The sequence below is a fragment of the Barbus barbus genome (assembly GCF_936440315.1).
Source record: "Barbus barbus genome assembly, chromosome: 28".
Lineage (NCBI taxonomy): Eukaryota > Metazoa > Chordata > Actinopteri > Cypriniformes > Cyprinidae > Barbus > Barbus barbus.
This window is the reverse complement of record NC_136756.1, coordinates 27,278,813-27,306,607: the sequence shown is the minus strand read 5'-3', so window position 1 is coordinate 27,306,607 and position 27,795 is coordinate 27,278,813. Positions and strand designations below refer to the sequence as shown.

The 27,795-nt window shown below is 35.2% G+C and overlaps 1 protein-coding gene across 1 annotated transcript; it reads right to left on the bottom strand.

Moving 5' to 3' along the window:
* LOC306848343 (dihydropyrimidinase-related protein 2-like) lies at positions 1-27,574 on the bottom strand. The gene is made up of 14 exons (XM_079382830.1): positions 27,247-27,574; positions 13,404-13,492; positions 13,086-13,270; positions 12,026-12,190; positions 11,012-11,073; positions 10,672-10,752; positions 9,720-9,788; positions 9,221-9,341; positions 7,727-7,883; positions 6,303-6,444; positions 5,368-5,538; positions 4,216-4,395; positions 3,045-3,210; positions 1-2,353 (listed from the first exon to the last, which is right to left on the bottom strand). Exons 1-14 carry the CDS (start codon positions 27,556-27,558, stop codon positions 2,262-2,264), a joined length of 1,992 nt encoding a protein of 663 aa, XP_079238956.1. The 5' UTR covers positions 27,559-27,574; the 3' UTR covers positions 1-2,261.
* Between the last annotated feature and the right edge of the window lie 221 nt (positions 27,575-27,795).

Here is a 27,795-nt window from a genome sequence, read left to right as displayed (position 1 = left end):
CTTTTGTTCACAACTGCATTTTATTGTAACAATCAAGGACATGAAGAATGATGAATTGTGTACATATCTTCCATGAGAAATGTTCAGCTTGTCATAACAACACTCACAGACATTAATCAAGAACTCTATCACTTGGTGAATAGGCAGGCAAGTCGATTTATAAAAACAAAGCAGAACTGCAACGTAAGAAAAGCATTGTGACCTAACGTTTAATTATAGAATAATACAGCTCAACCTTACACATGCCGGACGATCCGTTTGACAGACAGAGTCACTTCAAAATGTCCAAAAGGTCGGTTCTGTTGCGGGATGGGATGGGACGGAACAGAACGGGAGGGGGTGAGTAGCTGCCCCGTGGAGCGGCTGAGGCGTCACAGGGAACGGTCGAACCCGTGCCGAGATCCCCCGCACGAATAAAACCCCCGGTGTGAAGAGGTTACTGGGGTGACGCTCCAGCACGGCACGGCTGTCATAACTAATCAGCATCCACAACGAGTGATCGGGACCGTTGCTATAGTAACCGCCTTCCTTTTAAACCGAAATGAAAAGAGCAGCTCTCTCTAGATCTGCTGTTAGCCCAGAGAGTTTTTCTTTATTTTCTCAACTGTACTGTATTGTTTCTGGTGAGACCCCCTTCGTGCAATTGTGGGACAAAGTAGGAACGGACAGTTTGACATTTACAGCGAAAAATTTGTGAATTCAAATCACACTAAAACCCCACAGGACTGTGCACCACGGCCAAAAACACCACTGTTAGTCTCTTTTTTGCTCTAAACTGCAGTTAAATAATACAGAGAGAAAATAACGAAGTGCAAAAACTTGAGGAAGACAAACGTGAGGGATTTCAGGAAGCGTTGAAACACCAACCTGAAACCGAAATAACATAACATACATAGAACATTTTTGAAAAAGAATCAAACTATTAAGTTCATTATAAAACAACATTCTAAAAACTTGTAATAAATCAGGCGTTTGTGGAAGAGTTGACACTTTTGCAAAATGTAAAACGTGGTTTGAATCCTAAACAATAAATAACTCATCGATCTTCCTACAAGGAAAAACCACAAATCAAAATGGCGACAGCACGTTTTATACTTAACGATACAGGCGGAAGTTTTGTGCTGTTCATTTCCAGAATGCAAACAAATAAAAACATTAAAGTGTGGAGGTAAATGACGGATAGTAGCTACTACCTAGCTAACAAAACGTTATCAGATCCTTCTGGCATGGTTTTCTCAAAATTATTCTTCCAGTTACATTATTAGAACGTTCGTTAAGAGTTGGTCTCTAATAACGTTCTTAATTGTGAACTCAAAAATGTTATTTATATTTCCTTCATGGAACGTTTTTCTGAAACATTTTAGTTCCACAGTTGTCTAACATTTTTTAACCATTACTAGTTTAAGAATGTTCAGAGAACATTTAAAGTAACTTTCCCATAATGTTTGCAAAATGATAAAATAGAACTTTCCTTGTTTTCTCTTACGTTCACATAACCAAAATAAAACATTTTTTCTTTTTTTTTTTAACTGGATGTTTTGAATGTTTAGAGAAAAATAACTTTAGCAAAACATTCTTAGAATATATTTTTGTTAGCTGGGTAGTTCCTGTTCTTTGAACGTAGATTACTTGGTTAGCGGGATAAGATTCAGGAACACTTGGCCAAAAACAAGCATGCGTTGCATGTTTACGTCACATTTATCAAGGCAGAAATAGTTATTTTGCATTGTAATCTAACTGCATGTCAAAAAACAAAACAAAAAAAAAATCTAATTTTTGAGACATTCTGGCCAAATAACAAATAAAGAAAAAGTTGATATTATTTCCAGTTCATTCGTTGCATGAGAAATGGTATGATGCATTGCATTATGGGATACAGTACACAGTGCAATATGCTCTGTTTCATACTGCACAGTACAGTAGGTTGCTGCTTACAGAAAACTCACACTATGCACATTATTCATACTGAAGAATTAGTAGAATGCTAGTATGCCATTTAGTCAAACTTTCCAGTAAGTATCCCAGTTCTATGCCAAGTAATCCTGAAACTTATTCATCTAAGAAAGACACTCAAAAAACAGGACACTAGAGTTAAAAGGATGGGTGTTAGGGGTGGATGGATGGACAAAAGTGTAGGAGGAAGTAGAGGTGTGCTTGTTGGGACGCAGTCCAGATGGCTGGACTGATCCCGGGTGAAAAGCCAAAGTTTCTTTAACCCCCATCCCACCCCATCCTTTTTTCTCTGTTATGAGTAAATTATTTTATCCCAGGCTGGTAATGTTGGCCCTGCCACCTGGGGGCGCCACAATGCGCTGAGTTGTACGACGAGGGACGTTATCGTCAATTTGAGCCCCTGTGAAATGATGAAAGGAAAAATGAGTTAGATGGCAAGAACAGAGCAAAAACTTGGGCTATACAGCATTAAAGTATTTTCTTTTTTTATGTACATGAAAACAAAGTATGCAACAATAAAAAATTGATATAAACAATCAAGCAGGTGAGATTTTCTATATACTATAGCCACATTTTATAGGGAAAAAGATGGACAAACTTGTGCATCCAACTTTACATTAAGAGCTGGTCAATAATATAGTTACATTTTGTGATATAAACAATCATGTAGCCAAGATTTGCTACAGTATATCACTTTACGTGAGTATACCACAATTAAGTTAATGCAAATAAAATACTTTGTGTTCCATTTTCAATCACAATTTTAATCTAATTTTATGTAAAAAGGTAAAAAAATCTTTGGCAATACGATCAAACAATGAGCCAAAACACAATCGCGAACAATCACAGTAATCTTTGTGTTTTGTTAGATTATTTTATCCTTAAGAAATTTTTAAATATAACTGAATTTATTTTAAGTTAGAGCCACAATTTTTTCAGTAAACTTTTTTTTAGTAAAAATATATATTACTGTTTATATATTGCATACTGCCAGAATAACATTATGGTAGTATGCCATTCTAAAAAGTATTATGGTAGCAAATATGTGTTTGTTTCAAGAGTAAGTATAGGACATTTAGTTGTATACTCACCAGACAGGCTGAATCCAGACTGATGCAGGTTGCGAACCGGTTGAGGAGTGTGTTTGACCGGAGAAGTCTTACCGGAGGTGACAGGGGTCATGACCTTAGGTGTCACAGTGACCTCACACACCGGGCCATCATACAGACCTCGTGGGACTCCACGCAGATCAGCAAGCTGTGATGAGAAACGGCATAATTAGACAAATTTTTGATCATTTATGACTAATTTAACTAAGAGTTTTAGGGCTGCCCCTAATAGTTGACTAACCGTTAGTAGAGGCTTGGTCGACCAAAATTTTATTAGTGGCTTAGTTGCAGAAAAACAATCCACTGGAGAAGTCACAGAGGCAGTGACGGACAGATCGTTTACGGCTGGTCTATGGTCAAATATGGCTTATCATCTGAAATACGTAAGTATTAGCACCTTCACATTGCCTCTCAATCTAATGTTAACCTAGAAAAATGTGCGTTGTTCAAGAGTCTGTGTGGAGTGTGGAAGCTGGACAGATGGAGGCGCCGGTGCGCTCACTTGCTCTTAAAATACTCTGTCATTTTTGGTCATACAGATAAGAGTAATACACCTTTCGAATCTGTAAAGACTATACGTTTATTTGGGTGCACTCACAATTACAACAAAGCATTGAGCTTTTGTAAAATAATGAAAGCAAACAGGATGAGCTTTCTGCCGTCTCTGTGAACTTGAGCGCGAAACTCCGTGTATACTTGCCATACAGATATGAAAAACGTAGATATATAGAGAGCGAAATGTCTACTTTCAAATTAACCAATTCAATGTAATCCATGTGAAACATGCATACAGGCGCATCACTACTGCAGAGATGACAAGTCAGTGTCGTCGACTTCATCTCTTAAACCGAAACAAAGAAAGCACTGGTGTATCAGTACATTATTAAAATGTTAATGCACCTTCCTTACTGTTTTTCTCAGACACATTCATAATCATTACTTCTGCTGGTGTGTGGCAAGCTTTATATGTGTACTTGAGTGCTTATTAGGCTAGACAATCAAAGGCGCATTATAATGATTTAAATGGTTTATTAATACATGTGCGAGTAGTCGACTAATGCTTAAAATGAACGACTACTAGTCAAACAGAAAGGTCTGTGGCCGAGGGCAGCCCTAGTTTGTATATGTGTCTATGTACTGTATGTGTACATACCCTGCTGCGGGCCTTTATCCTCTTGTAGACGTAGTCTGGGAAGGCTTTACGGGTGATGTAGCGTCCAGAACCCTCAGTGGTGTGGAGGTTCCCATCCTCCAGGACGATCTTGCCCTGGCTGATCACCACCAGAGGAGCTCCACGCACCTCAATCCCCTCAAAGATGTTGTACTCCACCGCCTGAGAATGACAGAATGAGGGAAAAGCTCTCAGCTTTAAGCACTACACTGCATGAAAGTCTAACCAAGTTTTTGAGGCTCTAGCCTGTACTATCAAAACAATCTGTAGCACATCCTAAAATAGTAAATAAACCTAAAATATTATGGTAAAAACAGATTCACTAATGATCAATATTTGATCTTGTAATGTTCTGAAAGAAGTCTCTCATGCTCATTTATTTGATTAATAATTTGATTGGGCTGCATTTATTTGATTAAAAATACACAGTAATATGGTGAAATATTATTTTAATTAAAAAAAGAAATTAATATATTTTAAAAAGTGTTTCATTTCTGTGATCAAAGCTGAATTTACAGCATCATTACTCCAGTCTTCAGTGTCACATGATCCTTCAGAAATCATTCTAATATACTGATTTGCTGCTCAAGAAACATTTATAATTATCAATGTTGAAAACAGTTGTGCTGCTTCATATTTTTGTGGAAACTGATCATTTTTTAAACTGATAAAGTCTTTTGTAAAATTATGCCTTTTTATGCATCCTTGCAGAATAAAAGTATTAATTTCTTTCAAAATACTGTAAATAAATGAATGAACCTTTGAATGATAATGTACATTAACATATCCCAGAGTTCACCAGCGCTCAGATAACTCACTCCTTCTATATTTGACTGCATCAGCATCTCATTTCGGTCGATTTAAATCAGCACAGATCGCAGCATCAGCCTCATTGACAAACAGGAGCAGACAGAGCGAGTGAGTCAGCAGAAAACCAAAACAGCTCAGAGCAGAGGATCATGGGCGTCAGAGCTGGTCCAGACCTAATGGTGTCACCCACATTACGGTTCATTTAAAGTGCTTTCAGAAACACAAACAGCCCTTGATGCACTAATCTAAGCTTCCTTTTCAGCTGAAAAACATTAATGAATCCAAACTTGAAAAGTGATTTAGTTGTAAACAAACTCTTCTCACCAGGTGGTGGCTCTTAGCAGAGATGATTGTGGTGGTGTCGGGGTCCCAGAGCACCAGGTCGGCATCAGAGCCCACGGCGATACGGCCCTTCCGTGGGTACATGTTAAAGATCTTGGCGGCATTGGTGCTCGTCACGGACACAAACTGGTTTTCATCCATCTTACCCGTCACCTGTGAAGCAGAACATTCATCTTAAAGACAGGGTCAGAAACGTTTTGTGGGAATGATACAGTAATGAGATTTACATTGATTTTTACCACAGTATAGGTATAGTGTGTGTTGTGCACTTCATGAATCAGACTGGTATTACTGACAGGTGGCGTGTAATTTTTGCCACCTTATTTTTTCAAGTTGGCTTTGTTTATTTTATTTGTAAAGTAAGTATTTTATTATAAAATGTTTCAATAAAATGTTGAAAGATTAATGGCATAAATATGGTTATTATTTATTGTACATTTAACTAAGGTTATTAGTAAGGATATAAATTATAAGGCAATAAATTATAATAATTAAAACAATGCAACATGGCGTATCCAATTAAAGTTTTTGAAATGAAACTATTAAATAAATTAAATAATAATGTGACATGGAGCATCTAATCAGACTGTACAGATGCAACTATTGATTAATAAATACTCATTTTGGCTACAATAATCAAATAAAGATAAAAGTAAAAATTATTAAAATTTATATAAATGTAAAAGTAATTAACAATAATAATCAAAACAGTGCATCATGGCTCATCTAATCAGATTTTACATATTAAACTACTGTAAAAAAGTAAAGTAAAAGTAAAATAAAAATAAAAAATGAAAAGAAACAAATACATAAACCAATGCATGCAAAGTAACAAATGCACAAACTCCTCGTGTCTCATATGACCTGGATCTGTAATAATATTAATGAACATATAGAGCAGATAAATCATCTCTCACCACACACTTGTCCCAGATGATGGACATTCTCTCCTCAGTACCGTTAGTTCCCTCCGGGATGAGGGTGAAATTATCCTTGCCCACGGCCCTCTGGGAAGTGTTGAAGGTGCAGTGAGCGCTGCCAGTCACCTGCAGATCACCACTGCAATAAAACACACACAAAACACTTACAAACAGCAATATTTTTGCACATGGCAATATGTTTTTTTTTTTGGACAATGTAATACCATGGTATACTTTAAAAAAGCTTTTCAGTAGCATGCATATGAATAGCACGTTTACCATAAAGCAACCATTCAGTACCACAGTATACTGCTAGCTGACATAAAATGCTTTTGGAAGGTAGTGTGACATGCTAAACTCCATCTAAACTCTCTGAACCACATCTAAAAATATTTAGCTAATTATTTTACAATTATTACACACAGAAATGTATGGCTGCATATTAATTGAGAGAGTAAATTAAATGTTTACACTTATAAAACATTATTTGTAACACCACATAAACTTTATCATTATTATAGATGCAATTTTAGCACTGCATATTAACTGAGAGACTAAATTAAATAGTCATACTAACAATTTGTAGCACCACATTAATATTTTAAATTAATTAGTAACATTAAAAAGTTGATTAAGCATGATGAAAAAGAAAATGTGATCTGTTACTAGATAAAATTTTTCCCCTTATTTCCCTAATACAATCATATACGTCTTCTTATATTTCTTTAAAAAATTCCAGAGGACTAATTATGTATCAAAAACCCATATTCCAATGTACCACGGTATTACCATCACTGTAGCATGCTGTAATTTTAGTATCATTGAGATAATATTATAGTTTTTATTAATACATTGAATTTTTATATTTTCTGTTATTTTAATTTAGTGAAAGTTTTAGTAATTTGGATTGCTGTTTTTGTCATTTTTATTATTAGTATTTTTTAATTTTAAAAAATGTAATTAGTTATTTTAGTACATCAAGTTAAACTAAACAAAAATGAGAAATTAAATGATGCTTTGGCATCGGGCCATAATATATATATCTTTTACATCAGTTAACATTTATTTTATTTCAAGTAAAAAAGAAAAGTAGTTTTTTTTATGATTTTAGTTTTACTTAGCTATAATAGCCTAGAATTTCCACCACGTTATGTATTATTTGTACTATTTCAACCCAGTAAAGGGGTTTTTCGTCATTTGTATGGTATCTCAGTTTGTCATAAGTAGAGAGAAAAGCTCTTCTTTGTGTAATGGCGCGCTCTAGTGATCACCCATAAATGTTTTTCCCTTTAAAGTAAGCATATCATGACATATGGTAGGTGGCTAATGGCTAAACCCTGCTCTGCACACACTCACTGTGGTCCAACTAACCCCCTGCAGTCTATGTCCCATAATGCACTAGAGCAGCTGCGGACACACACCAGGCCAGCAGGGAGTTGAGATAGTCCGGGGTGGTGGGGTCGGGGCTGAGGGGTGGAGATGTGATGTAGGCTGCAGCTTTGGCCCAGTTCTTGCTCCAGTAGTGAGTGCCGTCGGTCCCCAGGCTGGCTGAGATGGGCTCACCGTACACCACGGTACCTGCGGAGGAAAAGCACTGGGTCAGGATCACTAGACCGCTTCCAGGACTAGATTTGAGAGCTACTTCATTCTTCATACTTAAATGTCTCATGTTCACAAGCAGACTATGATTTGTTTCAAACCCTAAAGAGCTGTTTTGCTGTATAACGTCATATAAAACCAGCTAAAGATGCGGTCAAGACCCCTTTAAAACCAGCCCACTGAATCAGCTATGACCAGACTGGAAGACTAGCTTAGCTTGGGCTGGTTTTAATTATTTTTGTTTGTTTGTTTGTCACGGCCAAATCCCAAAAACCTATTTCTAACCATTTCAAAATACACATTTATATTTAAGATACAATTCATGAAAACAACTAAATAAATCTCGATTTAAGGATATTTGGATATTTTTACTAGAATACGAGTCAAAAATTACTCCTCTAACAGAGTCTGACATTATTGCTGAGCTAACAATTTGATACACCAATAAGCAGGAAAATACACAACACACAGAAATCTTTTTAAGTATACTTATTACAGATACTCATTAAAATATTTTTCAGAATCAACATTTCCCTTGACCTGTGGCTTTATAGCACAACACTGTATAAGCATAACACGCTAACAGCATTTCCATACCAGTAATTTCACTGCAAAACTCTTCTTTTTTAGTATTTTTTTCTTGTTTTTCACTACAGTTACACATTTAAAGATGCGTTAAATCAAGATACACTTGATTTTGTTTCTCATTTATTTAAGGAAAAAAAGACAATGTCTTGTTTTCAGAAAAATTTATCAAAATGTATTAAAACAAGAAAAATGCTTTTTAAAAGCTTTTAAAATATATTTATATTTTTAAAATATATTTTAAAAAATACACAACAAATGGTCAAAAATATATTGGTAGAATATGGAAGAAACATTAGCAAATATATTTTTGGTTAGTTTTTGTGTATACAAAATAATACTATTACCATAATACAAACCAGTTCACTAGTTTTTGTAACATAATCTGCAAATAATTTTTACCCCACTTTTTTCCCCCACTGAGAGGTATTTGTTTGGTTTTAAACATAAACTCACTTCATTTTTGATAAAAAAAAAAAAATTCTCCAGAAAAAAAAAACTTAAAATCCTAGGCCATTTTGCTTCTCAAATTAATATATTTTGATTGAATAATGCTTATTTGGTACTGGAATTCAAGACAAAAATACTGTGCAAGAAAATCATGTTTTGCAGTGTAGTCAGTCTAGTTAGGATTCTGTTGATAATTTGAGAATGAAACCCATTTTCCAGGCCTTTTTGGGTGATTTACTGAGAAGCACACATTGGACTTTTCTATCAAACATCTGTTGTACCTTTTTTCCTGGCCTGTGCGATGACATCAGCAGCGCTCTTGCTCATGACTTTGGTGATGTAGAGCGGGCAGTTGGTCTGATTGGCGACGGTCACAGCCCGGTTGACGGCCTCGGCCTCCACCTATAAAACAACGGCCGACACTCACTGACCTTCAGCTGAAATTACAGACGCAGCCGCTCAGCACCTCCTGAACGCTGACTGCACTTTATGTGCGGCTAAAGGTTTCTGGAAGGCTGATGTGCCTGCGATACCAATGATCAATGAATCTGGCAGCAAAAACAGTGGGAAAGTGGAAAGTCTGAAATCTCCTGATCCCTAAAGGGAAATAAACCATAAATGTGTTTTAGTGCAGTATGTCTGAAGGTTATTTTGGAAGCGTTCTTGGGTCTCGATGTACGATGACGTGCTAAAAACCCCCTCCATGTGGTGCACAGCTGTAATGTTGCGGTGTGAATGTGTTGTGATGGTGTAGTTTGATGAGCATGTGAAGTGTTTTACCTCCTCTGGGCGGCTCAGAACGTGTCCTTCTGGACCAGTGATACCCAATCCCAGAATCTTCTTCTGCTCCTGTAAACACAAGAAAGTAAAAGAGGTTGATAGGGATCTCACTGCAAGAAAGAATATATATTTTTATTACAATTAAGCGCATTTGATTCCAAATGATCATCACTGTAATTCAGACACTTTACTTATTTCCCTTCTTTTGTATTTTTCATTTATTCTTAAAGGTGATTTATTATTACTGCAATGTTTTTAATTGATAAAAAAAAAAAAATCAGCATAAAGCAGTACAACAAATACTGCATTTAATATTAATGAGATTTACAGAATCTTACAAATCTTATTCCCTTTTGGAGTTGACGTACACACACACACACACGCACACACACACACACACACACGAGAATGAAATGTGTGTGTGTGTATATACACATACATACATACACACACATACACTACCAGTCAAAAGTTGAATAATTAAAATTTTTTATGTTTTTGAAAGACTCACCAAGACGTCATATATTTTTTAAAAAACAAACCAAAAAACAGTAATATTATAAAATATTGGAATGTAATAATTAGCATATTACAATGATCGCTTAAATAAAGAAATTAATCAAATAAATAACAATAATAAATAATATTTAAAATATAAAAAAATATAGAACAGTTATTTTCAATTGTAATAATATTTCAAAATATTATTGTTTTTACCGTATTTCTGATCAATTAAACGCAGCCATTGTAAGCAAAAAGAGACTTCTTTCAAAAATATTTAAACCCAGTGTGTGTATATATAATTCTTAATATTACAAGTAAATTATAGATATAATATATATTACAATTATTTACATTATATAAAATATTAAATGTGATATATGTGTGTGCGTGTATAAATATATATATATATATATATATATTGTTTTTAGGGTATGAAAGGTGAGCTCACCTCAGCAATGATGTCTCCGTTCTCTGCGTGCACCTGGGCGATGGCTCCCAAGTCCCTGATCACACTGAACACCTCATACATCTACAACAGAAGGAGAAGCACAGCATTGGGTGTGGTGTTGTTTTATCATCTGCTCTGGATCTACAGCTACAGGAAATGTGCTGAACATCAGAGCGAACATGTCCGTTCCCCTGAGACCATCAGCCCTGCACGCTCAAATCATGGAGAACTCATCACTACTGCACTCTCAACGCACCAAAAACACTAGTACTGCTCATTTAGTGTCTAATCCATCTTGATCAGGATAATTAAATGAATATGCATGAGAAATCATGCATACCTGGGAGTCATTTAGCTGGAAAATGTCCTTGTATGCCAAGTAGACCAGGAAAGAGTTGACGCCTGGGAGAAAAGAAAAAAGACCAGGATGTAAGACATCAGACATGGACGTGCATACAGAGATCTGGAGCTGCTGAAACAGGCACGGCTGAAGTAATGAGTTCATGGATTTTGAGACCTTAAAAGCAGAAATGTGCAGGTTATATTCTTGTTAAAGCCCCTTTAATGATTCTTCCCTCTAAAATGTGTGTAATTTTAGCCGTAAAGTACCTAAATCATCACTTTCATGTGAGAATACTGTTCTTGGTGTAACTTCATTGATATAACTGCTGCATTGTGACATTATTTCTGTCAATATTAAGCATTTTTGGCAACCAAATCTTATTATTGAACTGCATTTGTCATTTTACTTGTTTTACTTTTTGCTTAATATTCTTTATTCATACGCTCTGTATTTTTAAATCCTTAGATTTATTGTATATATTTTATATGAACTATTTAGCTTTTTGTTCTAAATTCAAAATGATTCATTATATTTGTTTATTTTATTTATTCTCAAAGATGATTTTCATGTGATGTTTTTATGAAAATAATTATACATATTTTATTTTCATGAAGTGTTTTATGAAAAGATTCTATATTTTTAAATTCAAATCTTAATTTAAGATGTAAACTGCCTAAATCATCACTTTTCACGTGAGAACGCTGTTATAGGTGGATGAGGTTAATCACTGATTTTTCTCTATATAAACAGTCACTTGCTCATAGTATGTGAAAGTCACCATATTTACCCATTTGACCAGAGCAAATATTATAAGTCTAATTTCATGTTAACACATACAGCAATGTTTAAGTCCTGCAGCTGAACTTTTTGATACATGTGAAAATTTGGGGGACAAGTTAAACTGATCTTCTCTGTTAATCAACATTGCAACAAATGCTGTCAACTGACCTAACCTAAGCTTTTATTTTTGTTGCACTCATGCAAAAGTGTGTAAACTGCAGGGGAGCATACCGTGATCTTTGACCAGCGCCTCCAGCTCCTCCTGCATGCCCTTGTGCCACTCTGTGATGTCCACATGCAGAGAGTAATCGCAGCAGGACTTGTGGTCGGCCCACTCTCTCCACTGGTTAAAAGCAGCGATCAGACTGACGCCCGGCTCTGGGACCACATGATCGACTGAAAACACACAAACCAATCAAAATATAGTGATACTTTAAAGAAAATGTAAATATATAGACGGAAATGGAAAGATATTAAACATGTAATTTGTCCCAGTTTTAAGCTAAACTATCATAGAGAACGACTTGGGGTCAGTGTTATTTTAGTATCATTTATATACTGTTACAGCATTTATTAATATTTAGAATTTGTATTTTAACATTTTTAGTGTTCATTTTAATTTTAGTTTAAGTTTTAGTAATTTTTTTATGTGGTTTTGCCATTTTTTTATTTGTACTTGAAAGCATATGAACACAAACATTGTATTATTTTGTGTGTATTATTTTGTTTTCTTTCCTTAGCCAAGAAACTGGACACATTTTTCATTTTATCTCATTTTTCAATTTGTGACTATCTAAAAAAAAATTTATATGTAATATTTTGTTTTCTCCCACAAACCAAGGAACTGGACACTTGAAATGTCATGTACAACATTTTGAAATTATTATTATTTAACTTTGAGTAATTTTGTTATATGATTTTTTCATTTTTCATTTGGATTAATTACATCCAAAATAAAAGTTTTGGTTTACATGATATATGTGTGTGTACTGTGTATATTTATTATGTATATATAAATACACACACATACAGCATATATTTTGAAGTATGCATGCATTTACATGTATATATTTATATTCATATAATTTATATTATATTGTAAATATATTTAATATATAAATAACATATTTTTCTTAAATATATACATGCATGTGCATGTATTTATATATACATAATAAATAGACATAGTACACACACATATATCATGTAAACAAAAACTTTTATTTTGGATGCGATTAATCATTTGACAGCACTAATATAAATATATATATTTTTTATGTTTTAGACGTACTGATCATAGTGGTGCCGCCAGCGAGAGCAGCTCGTGTGCCCTGGTAGAAATCATCAGCAGCGGTCATTCCCCGGTCAGGCATCTGGAAGCGGGTGTGAACGTCGATGCCGCCGGGTATCAGCATCCTGCCGTGGGCATCGATGGTCTTCACACCACCAGGAACTATGAGGTTTTCACCGATTTGCCTTGAGACAGAGAAAGAGAGGGTCACAAAGATCAACATAGGTCATCGCTACTGTCAGTCATTACTTATGAATAGTGATTACTTATGATAACGATATCAAATAATGACAATAACAACAACAAAAAAACACTTGCTTGATGACTCCATCCTCCATATAGATGTCAGCATGGAAAGACTGATCATCGTTCACTATCTTCGCTCCTTTGATTAGAAGTCGGTCACTCTGTGAGAGACAGGCAAGAGAGTCATACAAAAATGCATTTATTCCCAGTGTCTGTATGCATCTATTTATACAGCAATCTAACTGTAACTCAATAGATATCACATGCTATCAGTTTAGGTACAGACACACTTTGTCTTGCACAGTATGAACAATAAAACAAAAATGCATGTGCATATTTCACAGTAATATTTCTTTCACTGGCGGTTTATAAAGGCCACAAATCCACTGCCATTAAATACAGTTTCACTCATTTTCTGAGCTAAATCTTTTTCTCTACACACACACAATTAATTTTCTACACTTTTCTATATATATATATATATGAAATGCCAAATTTATGTGCCCCTGGACCACTAAACCAGTCATAAGGGTCAATTTTTAGAAATCGAGATTTATACATCATCTGAAAGCTGAATAAATAAGCTTTGTTATGATAGGACAATATTTGGCTGAGATGCAACTATTTGAAAATCTGGAATCTGAGGGTGTAAAAAAATCAAAATATTGAGAAAATCACCTTTAAAGTTGTCCAAATGAAGTTCTTAGCAATGCATATTACTAATCAAAAATTAAGTTTTAATATATTTACGGTAGGAAATTTACAAAATATCTTCATGGAACATGATCTTTACTTAATGTCCTAATGATTTTTGGCATAAAACGAAAAAAAGTTTTTTTTGACCCATACAAGCTATTGCTACAAATATACCCCAGCGACTTAAGGCTGCTTTTGTGCTCCAGCGTCACATTTATATATAAAAATATATAAATTGTTATTATTTATTAATATTCATGTTACTTTATATTACTTTATTATCACACACACAAAATGATTCACTTGTGCAATTAAATGCAATTATGGTCCAAAAACCCCTGCAGTGTGTGTGTTGACATAAAACGTCACCACTGTTGTTGACATTAAAGTGAACTGATTTGATAAATGTCTTTGCATGACAAGGTCACTGTAGGAAACAACCAAATGAGATGCAACTGAAGATTGGAGACATACTGCACAGTATAAACCACACAGTGCACTAAAACATGACTAGCAAACACTGGACATGAAGTTCAATCAGAGCTGAAGCATAAAGACCACTGAGGCACATCAGAGAAACATGGTGATTCTTATCATGCTAAATTGATTCTGACACGCCATCATGAGCCCAAACGTCATTTCAGGACACCGTCATCGACTGCGGCTCGCATGCTTCCCTCCTGTTCAGACACGCAGCGCACAGAAACATGGTGCACGTTAAATTTCACATCACTGCAATAAAAAAAGAATCTGATTTAATGCCATAGCATTGACACTTAAACCCTGTTGTGATGGTGTGGAGGACATGCACCCTTGTCCAAGAGCATGATGGGAATGGTGGTGGTGGGGGGTTAATAAGATCTCAGTTGCCTTGTGCTCTGTAATTAAGGACCCGATAGGATAATTGTCATGGAAGTCCTATCCGGTAACGGTTTGCTTGCTAATAAGTAGCTATGAAGAGAGGAGAAAGTAGAAAAGAATCTGTGCTGGGGAGAACAAGACATTGTCGGAAAGACTGTTGCAAACTTAAATAAATACAGATGAAATGCCATGAATTAAGACACTTTACGATCATTTTTAAATGATTGTATTTTATGAAACAGGCACGCATGAATGGAACCCCAATGCCGTATTTAATTTCTTGTTATGACCAACATCTTATATCACAATATGAGTTTTATTTTATGATAATGATGCATCACAATTTTTATTTTTGCAGAAAATAAGGGTTTTACAATATATTTTTTACAATACATTAAAAACCATAAAAAATATTTTTGTTACTTGAAATGAAATTGTTGACTAGAAGAAGCTTAGTTGACTAAATTGTTTTTAGTTGGTTAGTCGCAGAAAAAATTGTTAACAGCTGGATGAGGTAATTACAGTATATTGGGCAAGAAAATCCAAATGTATGCCTCTCATTCATTGACCTCAAATGAAAAAAACATAAGTAGTAGCATCTACAATGGCTGTTTGCTCTAATGTTACCTTAGATGAATGTGTGTTATTAGGCGCACATCCAAATGTTTGTGCGGAGCGTGGAAGTTATTAGTGCGCTACGGCATGACATGGAGGTGCCAACGTGATCATTGGCATTTTCTCCAATAACAGTGGAAACAAAATACCATCATTTTTGCTCGTACAGATAAGAGTATTACATCATTCGAAACGGTCAAGGGTCTACTTTTATTTGAATACATTCACAATATCAACAAGACATTGTGCTTCTATAAACTAAAGAAAACAAACAGGATGTGCTTTCTGCCCTCTCTGTCTCTGTGCACGCGGCATAAAACTCAATGTGTGAAATCATCTACGGAAAGCCAAAAACGTCTACTCTAAAATAAACCAATTGAAATCGAAAACAAATACTCTGTGATTATGTAATCCGTATAAAAGGTTTTTCCCCTCTAACGGTGCATCCACTGTACTGCGGAGATGACAAGTCAGCATCCACTTTTATCTGCAGCTGACACCGACTCAGAAAACAATAGTTTATTAATAAATTATTAAAATAGCTCCTTGCTATTTTTCACAACACATAGTCATTACTTTTTGCTTTATGTGTGCGCTTGAGTATGTAATACATTAGAGCTCCTCACCCCACAGTATATATTTAAATAACATAGTATAAACATACAATTAGTCAATTAAGCCCTACTGAAATTAAATTAAATATTAAAAAAACATTTATTTCAGCTACCCTGTTGAAAAAAACAGCATATGCTGGTTAGGTATGTTTTGAAGCATGACTGCTGGTTGAAGATGGTCCTTAGCTGGTCATGACCTGGTTTAAGGACCAAACCAGCAGCCGTGCTTCAAAACCTAACCAGCATATGCTGGATTTTTCAACAGGGTAGCTGCCACACTGCAAAACATGATTCTCTTACTTAGTATTTTTGTCTTGTTTTCTAGTATAAATATCTAAACATGCTTGTATCAAGATGAATTTACTGTACAAGTAAAATTATAAGATATTAAGCCTAATATTAATAATAATACCTTTCTTTTCTAAAAAAAAAAAAATTATCAGAATTTTGTTCGTTTTTGCTTAAAACAAGCAAAACTATCTGCCAATGGGGCAAGAAAAATAATCTTGTTTAGCCTTTGAATTTGTCTTACCCCATTGGCAGAAAGCAAGACGTAATATCTTAAGTCATTTCACTTGTTCAGTAAATTCATCTTGAATTCAAGAATTTTTAGATATTTATCTCTAGAAAACAAGACAAAAACACTAAGATAATAATTTTTTTGCAGTGCAAGGGCACATTTTTCATATTCTTTTAGTTTAACTTGATGTACTAAAATAACTAAAATTAATCAAATAAAATAAAAGAGAAAAAGTTTTAGTTTCATTCAGAAAAAAAACTGAATACACTAAAAATATCCCCCAAACAACTGAATCAATTTTTAACCAACCATATCGGCTAGCAAACATATTCTACATAGATATTAACCCTTAAAGTAGTAAATACAGCTTGGGAAAGAAAAATCATGAAATGACTTAATTCATCTCTGAGACAAAGCCTTTCTGTTCACTATGTTACTATGAAGCACACAGCAGCTCCAGACTGCATTCATCATCACAGCCGGCGCTCGCTCATGCTGTTAGCTGAAAAATATCTCCCAAACCATCTTAACTGCGTTAGTCACAGTGGAAGAACTGCGGCTCTCGAGCTTAATTGCGATGTTTAGAGTGAGCTCGAGACCAACGTCAGAGATCAAGATGAACTCTTTTTATTCAGCTGTGACAGACATGTACTCTGTATTGTTGCTGGTTGTTCACTCCTCTACACAAATCCCTTACTAATGCTGAGTCCAGACAAACGCTGGTGGCATTACGGCCCAAAGGCTCATTAAAACAGACCTTTACATCTGCTTTACTGCTGAGCTTTTGGCTTATTCAGCAGTTCTTTAACGTCTTAATGCATATTCAGGAATACTGACCAATTAGAGGATTAAAGAAGGTAGACAACGTCTCAAATCTTATAAATCGGATAGTTACGGTCCTGGATGCTAATCGCATTCATTATGACCCCGAATCTGATCTGGATAAGCCCTGCGTCTAAAATATAACATATCACACACGGCTGACTGTGAACTCTGACTGCAACTTTCCTATAATCAGCTTTGGCTAAGTGGAATATAAAGTGATTTGCTTTTAGTTAATAAAGTAGATTATTTAAGTACAAACAGATATGTAGTTTAGTATATGAATTGGTTGATCTTTGTCAAGTTTCGACCACACAAATGGTAGCTATTTAAGCTCTCCTGACTGTATTTGTGACACAATTTGGAAAACAATTGAGTAAATTAATGACATGAATAATTAAGAAGGAAAAAATATGGGTAATACTTTACAATAAGGTTCATTAGTTAACTACTGTTAACTAACAATGAGCAATACATTTGTTAAAGTATAAAGTTAAAGTTAATTGAAAAAGTACAACTGTTTATTGTCAGTTCATGTTTTTTCGAGGTATACTTTCATCAAATTGTGGACTGATATAAATACTGTATAAATAAATCAATAAATTGTTTATATAAATAATAGGTGATAAAATACTATGAATTAAGACCACAAATTAAGCTTTAGATGCTTTAAAAAAATCATATCAGAATGATTTTATTTTAAGAGACAAGTAAAATAATAGTGGCAAAAACTCATTTTTATTCTAGTTTTAATTTCACATGTCAACTTTATAATTAGTATGCAGTATGCTCATATTTTGAGGACTGTTGATGACCAGCAATGGAGTTTGATAGAAAATACTATTCATTTACTTGGTTCAAAAGGCAATGGCAATACAGTTAAAATTATAAACATTGATAAAATGCACAGATGAAGCATCACACCTTATATGCATCATTTGCTCCTGCTCTCTATTTTTTGTTAGAACAGAGATAACAAAAAAATATTTCATTAAGACTGAAAATACCCCTAACTGTGTAGCTTGGAAAAAAATCTGAAAAGAATTAGATCATGCAATTATCATGACATGAGGACATCTTCGACTATGGCACAAAAATATTTCTACTCATCTCTAAATAAAAAAGAAATCACAGTTACAGTATAATGAAATGAAATGGGTGAGACTAGTATGATAGAACTGTTTACTATTTCTAGCCTTGCCTATTGATTTTAGCCTTGCCTGTTCAAAAATATACATCAAATATTACAACCTCAAGATGACGTAAACCCTAATCCTGCTAAATTTTGCATGAGGACTGCACAAGATACCATAAAGGAAAGTGACGTAACTTTGGGCTGGTAGTTTGTCAGACTGTTGTCTTGAATCGACAAAGGAACGCAAACTTCTGCATGTTCATGGTGTTTGATGACAAAAAAATAATACATATTCTGACACCCATCTGGAAGAGCAGTGCCTGTAAAAATAGTGCTTCAGATCACACAGCAACGCAAATTACACACATTTTGTATGGAAGAATAACAAAAAATATGAGCAGCATGAAGCATGACTACATTGACTATGACTACATAAATCCTCTGGATGCTGGCACCACACACTCTCAATGTATTTATCAACCCGCAAAAAGGTTTAAATATTTTTATGGCAACAACAAATGCCGTTGTTAGAGCTGAACTCGTATTGAACACCGAATATTCCTTTAATCCATTGTAAAGCCTGTGAATGGGCTTAATGGGTCATTACGTAACGGCAAAAGTCCCTCCTCTAAGTCAAGTGCTACAGCGTTTGGACCTGAAACGTTGAACTAAACGTTGTTATGGTTAAATGCATTTCCGACAGCTAAAAGCGCCTAGTTTGGATTAAAGAGACAAATGCAGCATTTAATAATTTACTTTTTCCTCAGCTGCACATGTAGTGTGTACTTCAGCGAGCGTGAGGGGCTCCTAATGATGGCCTCCAGAGAGTGCATCCATACCAGAACAAATCCCTGTGACCCACTTACAGTGAATATGGTGCATACTTTTATCCTAAAGACATACACACTAACTCAAGCTACTCCAATGGACAGTCATAATGGCCCTTGGATGCAGTGCACTCCCATCCTGCGTGCACGAGAAAAACTGCCTTTCTGAAAGTAATGTGCACTGAGAACCAAGAGATCTGTGCTCCAGTAAATGGGTCAAACTCGCTCAGATTCTTGAAGTTACAGTCACGTTTCTGTGGCTGATCAGGTTTGTGTTTCAAGGCTTCATGTGAATAACATAAATGCATGCATGCATGTAAGAATGCAATTGAAAAATATATAAATACATGTGCATTCACATGATTGAAAGTATTTTGCAGGTTGTAGTCTGTCCTGCTATGTTTACTTTGATGTGGCTTTCAAAAAAACTAGACATTGTACAGATCTCTTAGTCATGCTACATAAATGTCCACAGACAAATGATTTAACCAGGTCAAAGCTGGTCCACCAGTCTCAATTTCTCTTCCCACATTTGTGTTTATTTTGGTTTAGAACCGCAAATCCAGGTCTATAATTTATAGTATTTTGTTGAATTTATTTCATAAATCTGTGGCTGAAGTGATATACAGTATTTTGAGTGGCAAGAATCATACTTTATGCAGTTGCATGAATGGAGATACCTCTAGCTACATAGCCACTGCTTTTGAAATATGCAAATTAGGCAGCCAAATTAGACACTACAAGCATTAGCATTGCTTTCTTCTACATATTTACAGCTAATATTTCTGGTTTAAAGGAAGAGTTCAAACAAAACTGAAAATGATTTACCCTCAAGCCATCCAAAATTTAGATGAGTTTGTATGGTCATCAGAACAGGTTTGGAGAAATGTAGCATTGAATCACTTGCTCACCAATGGATCCTCTGCAGTGAATGGGTGCCGTCAGAATGAGAGCTGATAAAACATCACAATAATCCACACAGCTCCAGTCCATCAATTAATGTCTTGTGAAGTGAAAAGCTGCGTGTTTGAAAGGAATAAATCCACCATTAATACATTTTTAACTTTAAACCACTGATTGCAATACAAGTCCATAATCCATGTGAAAAAGTCATCTCGTAAATCAGGAGAGAAATCTGCACAAATCAAGCAATGTTTACAAGTGACAACTACCCAAAACATCTCTAAACAAATTTGTGGGTGGATTTTGATGTGAGAAACAACAGGGGATGGACTTTCTCACTGAAGGAAGCATTATTATGGATTATGGACTTGTCATTTGGCCAGAAGCAACAATTTAAAGTTAAAATTGTCTTAATGATGGATTTGTTTCTTACAAACATGCAGCTCTTCACTTTACAAGACATTAACTGATGGACTGGAGTGGTGTGGATTACTGTGATGTTTTAATCAGCTGTTTGGACTCTCTTTCTGACGGCACCCATTCACCACAATGGATCCAAATAAATTATATAACAATTATTAGAGTTTCTTTTACAAGCAAATACTTTACTTCAAAATTTCACTTGCACTTGTTACTTGCTGTTTATTTGTAATTATTTGGGAAATTTACTAGTAATGTCTGAAAATAATTTCTATCAGTTGTTTTTCAGTGTAACAGTAGGACTAGCATGACAGGCTCACAAAGGTCTTTTTTAAAAAGTCTGAGTTTGCTGTATTGCTCTGCGCTAGCTGGAAATGTTGAGTCTGTCTGCGTCAGAGGGTTAATCGTGAGTTCAGCTTCAAATCAGAATGATGTTTTCGGGTTCTGAACTAGCAATCAGTGCAATCCAAAGTGCTGTCAAAGATGAAAGATTATCGTTCTTGTGACAAGTGAGGTCATATAAATGTCGTAGGTTTAACAAAAGAAACGGTAAATTACAGCGAGCAGTTTATCTGCCAACAATCAAAAGCACATTAGGTGTCGAAACCAAGTTTATTGGCACTGACATTGTTCTCAGGAAGACATATCATTACATGCAATTTCCTGATTTTCCTGTGATTTTTCAAACCACACTTTTGAAGCACACTGCTACACTTACATGTGATAAAATGCCACATTATTTTAGTCATTTACAATCAGAAACCAAAAATAAAACATCACAAAGGAGATTTCCATTTCAATTTCTAGATAGCTATGAGATGAAACAGAGAGCAAACTGTTTAAGAAAAAATCTTGCATTCGTTCTAGGCTTTTCAGAAGAGGTCTCTTTAACGTCTCAGACTTTGCTCAGATTCAACAAGGAGTCTGCAATCAAAACCCAAAGATCTCAATATAAACTCTAATGTGACTCATCAAATTCCTGAAAGTCCAAATGATCCAAATTTACAACTTTTCTTTCTATCTATATTTTTGTAAGGAATTATACACTGCAAAAATATTTTCTCAGTATTTTTATGTTGTTTTCCAGGACAAATATCTAAACAGTCTTAAATCAAGATACATTTACTTGAGAAGCAAAATGTCTCGCTCTCTGGAAAAATAATCAAAATTAAGTGAGTTTAACAAGAAGTCAGTAGAGTAAGAAAAATAATGTTTTTCTTTTGAATCAAGTTTATTTTTACTGCACTGACAGATACTTGTTCGTGTTTTAAGCATACTTTAAGCTCACTTAATTTTGATTATTTGTTTATCAGAAAACAAGACTTAATATCTTAAGTTAACTTTCTGCTTCTCAAATAAATGTACCTTGATCTAAGAATGCTTACCCTGAAAAAATATTTTCTTGCTTAATATTTTATCTTGTTTTCTAGTACAAGATACATTATATGAAATACAAAATGGCTTAAGATATGAAGGCTTGCTTTCTAAAAAATGTATCTAAAACAATAAAAAAAAATCTGCCAATGGGGTAAGAAAAATAATAATAATTCAAAGTGAAAATAAGATGATTTTTCTTACCCCATTGGCAGATTTTTCCCCCTCATTTTAAGAGACAACTCAAGTAATTGTCATACCTTTTTTATTTTTAAAGAAGACTAAAGATGTTATAAACTAATTTTGCTTCTCAAGTAATTGTATCTTGACTTCAGATGTTTAAAATATTTTAATGGAAAACAAGACAAAACTACTTTTAAAGAAAATCTTTTTTTGCAGTGCATGAGAGAATAAGTCGATTTTTCATAAATGAAAAATATCTGAGAAATTCTGAGCAATAAACGTTTCACAGCATCAGCGGCGTAACTTTGGTTTGAAAAGTGGTGGGGACACCGCACAACTCGTTTTGCTATTTGTTTATTTAACCGAATTTACTTGGGGACTGAGTTCAGAGTTGGAAATGCACTTAATTTTCACTTTGATGTACACATGCATCACATTCACAAATATGTCTATAAACATCCGAATAAGCAAAACGTAACATTCACAATGTGAATGTTACGTTTTGCTTATCACAACACATCCAGGGTAGCTAATATCAATCAAAATACGCAAGATAAATATGGTGAACTTGCCATTTCATGGTCAGCTCAGCTGCAGCGCATTCATTAATTGCACAATTGTGTACGTGTGTGTGTGTATTACGATTCATTCTACTTTGAATTACTTGCATATTTTCTAATCAACATTACGTCAAGAGTCAAGACAAGCCCACAAAATTTTCCTCATCCAATCAAATAATTTAACCAATCCTGAACTACGCAAAACCTTGTGTAAAACATGAGTGAGAGTTTATTTGTGTTTAAAATGGTTAAACTACCTTTATTAATTAAATAATTAAATAAATGAAATTGTTTTAACGAATCTTTTTTTTATGACGTTTTTATAAAAGCTCTATTTTTCCTCCCCCACCCCACATGTAAAGGCTAGTTAACGGTAAATATTGCTACCTATAGCATAAATGTTAAAACATCAACAAAATGTCCAAAAGAAAGTGTGGAAGTGATATAAGAAGCTTTTTAGCGAAGCAGCCACGCACAGTAAGTTACTTTGCTTAACACGAAAACATATTTAACTTACGTGAACTGTCTGTCGCTAATCATGTTTTCTGGCGGCCACTGGAGCGCGCTGTGATTTAATTTAATGAAAATCCCAGTCATAACATAGAATTGTCCTGTTGCCTAAAAGTGCTTTTACTATTATTCAGCCTTCAATGATGGACAAATGCCAATATATTGCTTATGATTGCAAATGTAAACATTTAGATCCCAAAATGAATTATTTACTTCTTACATAACTTAATTTTTCCTATAACACTTAATCATGACTTGTAATAATAACCGTGACTTGTGACTTTTTAACAATGCCTCAAGTGAACTCCCCTCGCTGCGTGGTTGAAGAAGAACCGTCGTCCACCTTCTAGTCATCACTTGATCACTTGATGACTACAGTGAGTGATGATTTGACTTGTGGACCAGAGATATTGTCCAATTAATCTTCTCAAAAATCTCAAATAAAATATTTCAACCTTGAAACAGTATCCAAACAATACGAACATCGTAAAAAGAAAGGTACAGGATCTGTAGACTAATTATAGGGAAAGGAAACTACATGTCCCATGACGCATATCGCGTATCTCGCGATAGTTTCACAACGAGACTTAATATTCATCTTTGAGGACGTTGAAAAGCGTCTGACCGGCGGAAAAATGTGTTAAATGAATGAATTAGATTATGAAGAGTGACGATTTGTAGATGGTGCTTTTCCTTTAATATATACCTTACGCAATCTATTTTTCAGTTACTTTTTAAAAGTGGTGGGGACAATATCGAGCCTGGTAAAAAGTGGTGGGGACATGTCCCACCCGTCCCACCCGTAAATTACGCCTATGCACAGCATCCATCATGATAGGTTACTGACACACATCTCAGCTTTTTAAGGTGAGTTTCATTACTGTTGCTATTTCACACACAGGGGTCAAAGAGAACGAACAGTTGCACTTTTATCAAATCAATGAGAGCCTGAGTGAACGGCATAAAACCGGCAGACCTCTCAGCCATTCGATACGCTGCGGACGATGAAGTCAGGCGAAGCAGAACATTGTCTGGGCTGCGGCAATGTGACTGCTGCATGGCTAGAAAGTGGGCCATGGGGCTGTATGTGTGTGTTTCAGACAGAAAGGATGGAGTGCTCAGGCTCATCGCCACCACTCGTGACATTGTCAGACAATCTTAAAATTTGAAGAAAATAAAAAAATATAGAGACATAAAATTAAGCATTTAAATATTAAGCCATATTATTGGTAGGTATAGAGTGATAACTGATATTTATATAATTTATGTAATCTGTTATTATATCATTTTGAGTATCTGCTACACTGTTATAAAGCTACTCACTGATTTACAGAATTATCAGAATTTTATCTTACTTTTTTGGCCATAAATATCAGCATCTGCACTAAATTGCATATTTTTGCTCAGTTTGAGCCTCTGAATAAATTCAGTTATTTCTTCCTCGAGTATGAGCTCTGTATTCTCATTATGTCACACAGTATGAGCCATAAAAGCCTGATGTATCAATAAAAAATATGTAAACTTATTTTTTTAGATTTTAGAAAATATTTGGTCTAAAGTTTCAATTAGCTGTTCCATTTCAAATTTGATTTTCCAATTAATATTTCATATATCAAGCTAAACGTCAGTGCACATTATTCTAAAGAAGAAATAACTCTTCTCTAATTTAACATGCATTTCCTCATAGGCATTTCTTTATAAAGATCCAAAGAAACTTCATGCAGCTCTTTTCCATACAATCTCGATTCAATTCAATACAATTCACATTTCCACATATTTTAACTGGAGCTACATTCGCTTTTGATGCATAGCTTCTGATGACAACTTCCAAACATGCAACTGAGATTTTACAGATTTGCTAAAATTAAATTGGGGTCTGTTCCTCACATAAGCTGTCATGTGTTCAGAAGAACTGAAATATATATACGTCTTATGTACTAGTTACATAATATTCAATGGTGCTTTTTTGTTCATTTTGGAGCTTGACAGACAATGTCCTTGTATACAAAACAGCTGCTTGAATATTCAAAGTCTCTCCTGTTTTTCAGTGCATGCAGGTTTAGAACAATGACATAACATGAACTATTCCTTTAAATCTTTGAGTGTGCAGTAGAGTATCGGTCTTATCACCATCCCTTAAGAGGGCTGAAGCTTAGCTAACGTCCAAGAGCTAAAGGCAAGATCTAACGGCAAAGGGAGATTTTTCATCTTTCTCTCTCCTGTCCCAGATCTGCCCGTTCCTACAGGCCTCCGCGAACTGATCAGTGCTGCCTCTAAAACAATCCCAGTGAATATTGATGCAGTGCACGTTGTCTTTGGACTACAAAAGGTCATTGGTGGACTGAAGATGTTTTACAGGCATGTACCACCCCATACCATGACACACACTTTACATTCACTGACCTACTTTTCAAAAGAGGATTTTCATTCATTTCCTCTGGAGACGGTTCTCTGCATTTAGCATGACTATCAAACCAGCTCCGGCTCACGGCGGGGGTGGGTGCGGAGGCCATTGTACTGGCAGCTAAACTGAAGCTGTTTTTTACATTAATGAAATGTACTTTTGAAGTTGTTGATGCATTCACGGCTGGTGATATATCTTGTAAGACACATTCCTGCTACTAAATCAGAAACAGGTTCTGTTGGAATAGTGAATAATATTTAGTTTGATTTGATTTTATTCTATTTGAGGTTATGATATATCCCAAAGGATGCATGCATGCTTTCCGTAAGCTAGTTTTTCAATAAAATTACATTTTGAAGGTTTTCAGTGCATGCAAAACCATAACTCACAAAGATTTCCAAAGAACTGCAATAATGCATTGCTTCAAATTCATTGGAGATAAGATGCATAGCTTTTAAGCATAGCTAAATATATGCTTACTTTATTTGAGGCTATAAATTATGGTATATCCCAAGGATCTTAAAATAATGCATACATGCTTAACAGCTTGTTTATAAATCAAAAGAAGCATAGGCCTACTTATGATGGTGAATGTTTCGAAGCATGCAAAACAACATTCACAAAGATTTCCAAAAAACTGCAGTGATGCATTGATTCATATTCACTAGAGGCAAGATATTGTGCAAAAATGGATAGGATTAAAAATATATATATACATTTAAGGCTTTATGCATTAGGGTAGGATCCTAAAATAATGCATTTACAAATATTTCCAAGGATCTGCAAAGATGCATTGCTTCATATTCACTGGAGATAAGGTAATGACTAAGAATAATGTTTATTTTATTTAAGGCTATGCATTACGGTATAAACCTAAAATAAAGCATGCATGTTTAACAGCTTCCCATACAATTGTGAAATGAAAAAATAAAATGCACCTAAATCATTCAGCATCATAACTACATACAAATCACCAGTCACAAAGATGCTCCATTCATTTAGAATATAACATTGCAGCAGTGTAAGACCGAAGAATTGAATTGAATACATTATAATATGCAATTAAAGTAGGCAGGTTATGGCTATGGCCAGGAACAATGCATCATATTCTGTTTAAATGAGGCCTGTTTTATAATGCATGCATTCTCCATAGCTTTCCACAAGATAACAAATGAATCCAATGTGACCTATAGAGCTCCAAAGGGTGACCCACAAAGAAACACGTTAAAGTGGGCCTGAGCACATCATACACAGAAACCAGAGGGGACAGTAATCCAACAACTGATGGAATGGTATTGACATAACTGGACCACTATAAAAGCACAAAACCGAACCGCATATAACTTGATCGTTTCAGCGTTGAAATGCCATTAAATGAGTCTCGGGAGTCGCTGTCATTTCATGCCATCATATTCTTTGTCGCTTTAATCGCGCGCGTTTCCAGCCCATCGTTTTGTTGATTTGTACTCACAGTGATGCGAGGGATGTTCTTCTTGCCCTGGTATCCGGACATCTCTGCGCTGATGGCTGGAGATCCGCACGCGTAATGGTTCCCGATGCGCCTTTGGAGGAGCGACGCCCCGCAGCTCAATGACACCCGCCGCCGTCGGCACGAAACAAACCGGACGCGATGGAGGACGGTTTCCAGACAATCCTGCAGAGATTCTGAAGGTGGACGATGAAATGTTCCAGGTGACGGGCTCTTCTCTCTTGTTCCGGCGCAGCGGCAGGACGCTTCAGACAGACACTGATGGAGATTTACACGGCCAAAGCCACTGTGCATGCGCAACACCCCACCCTGATCTACACACACGCACGCGCGCGCGCGCGCATACCTTCATACATGCAGGACAAGATTCATTAGATAAAATGTTAGGAAAACAATTACATTTCTATTGATTTCTATTTTACATCTATTTTTATAGAATTGTTTTGATTTCGTGAAACAAAAGCAATAACTAGTGTTCAATTTTCTTTATAATATGAAATGACAAAAAAGTTTTCATTTATATGACTGTTG

What these genes read in the sequence shown, in the direction of transcription:
- LOC306848343 (XM_079382830.1), bottom strand. Translation starts at nt 27,558, where the DNA reads ATGCACAGTGGCTTTGGCCGTGTAAATCTCCATCAGTGTCTGTCTGAA. An exon ending in ATGGAGGATGGAGTCATCAA is followed by an intron (nt 13,271 to 13,403) that starts GCAAGTGTTTTT and finishes CTCTGTCTCAAG; the next exon opens with GCAAATCGGTGAAAACCTCA. An exon ending in CTCAACTCCCTGCTGGCCTG is followed by an intron (nt 6,445 to 7,726) that starts GTGTGTGTCCGC and finishes GTTTTATTGCAG; the next exon opens with TGGTGATCTGCAGGTGACTG.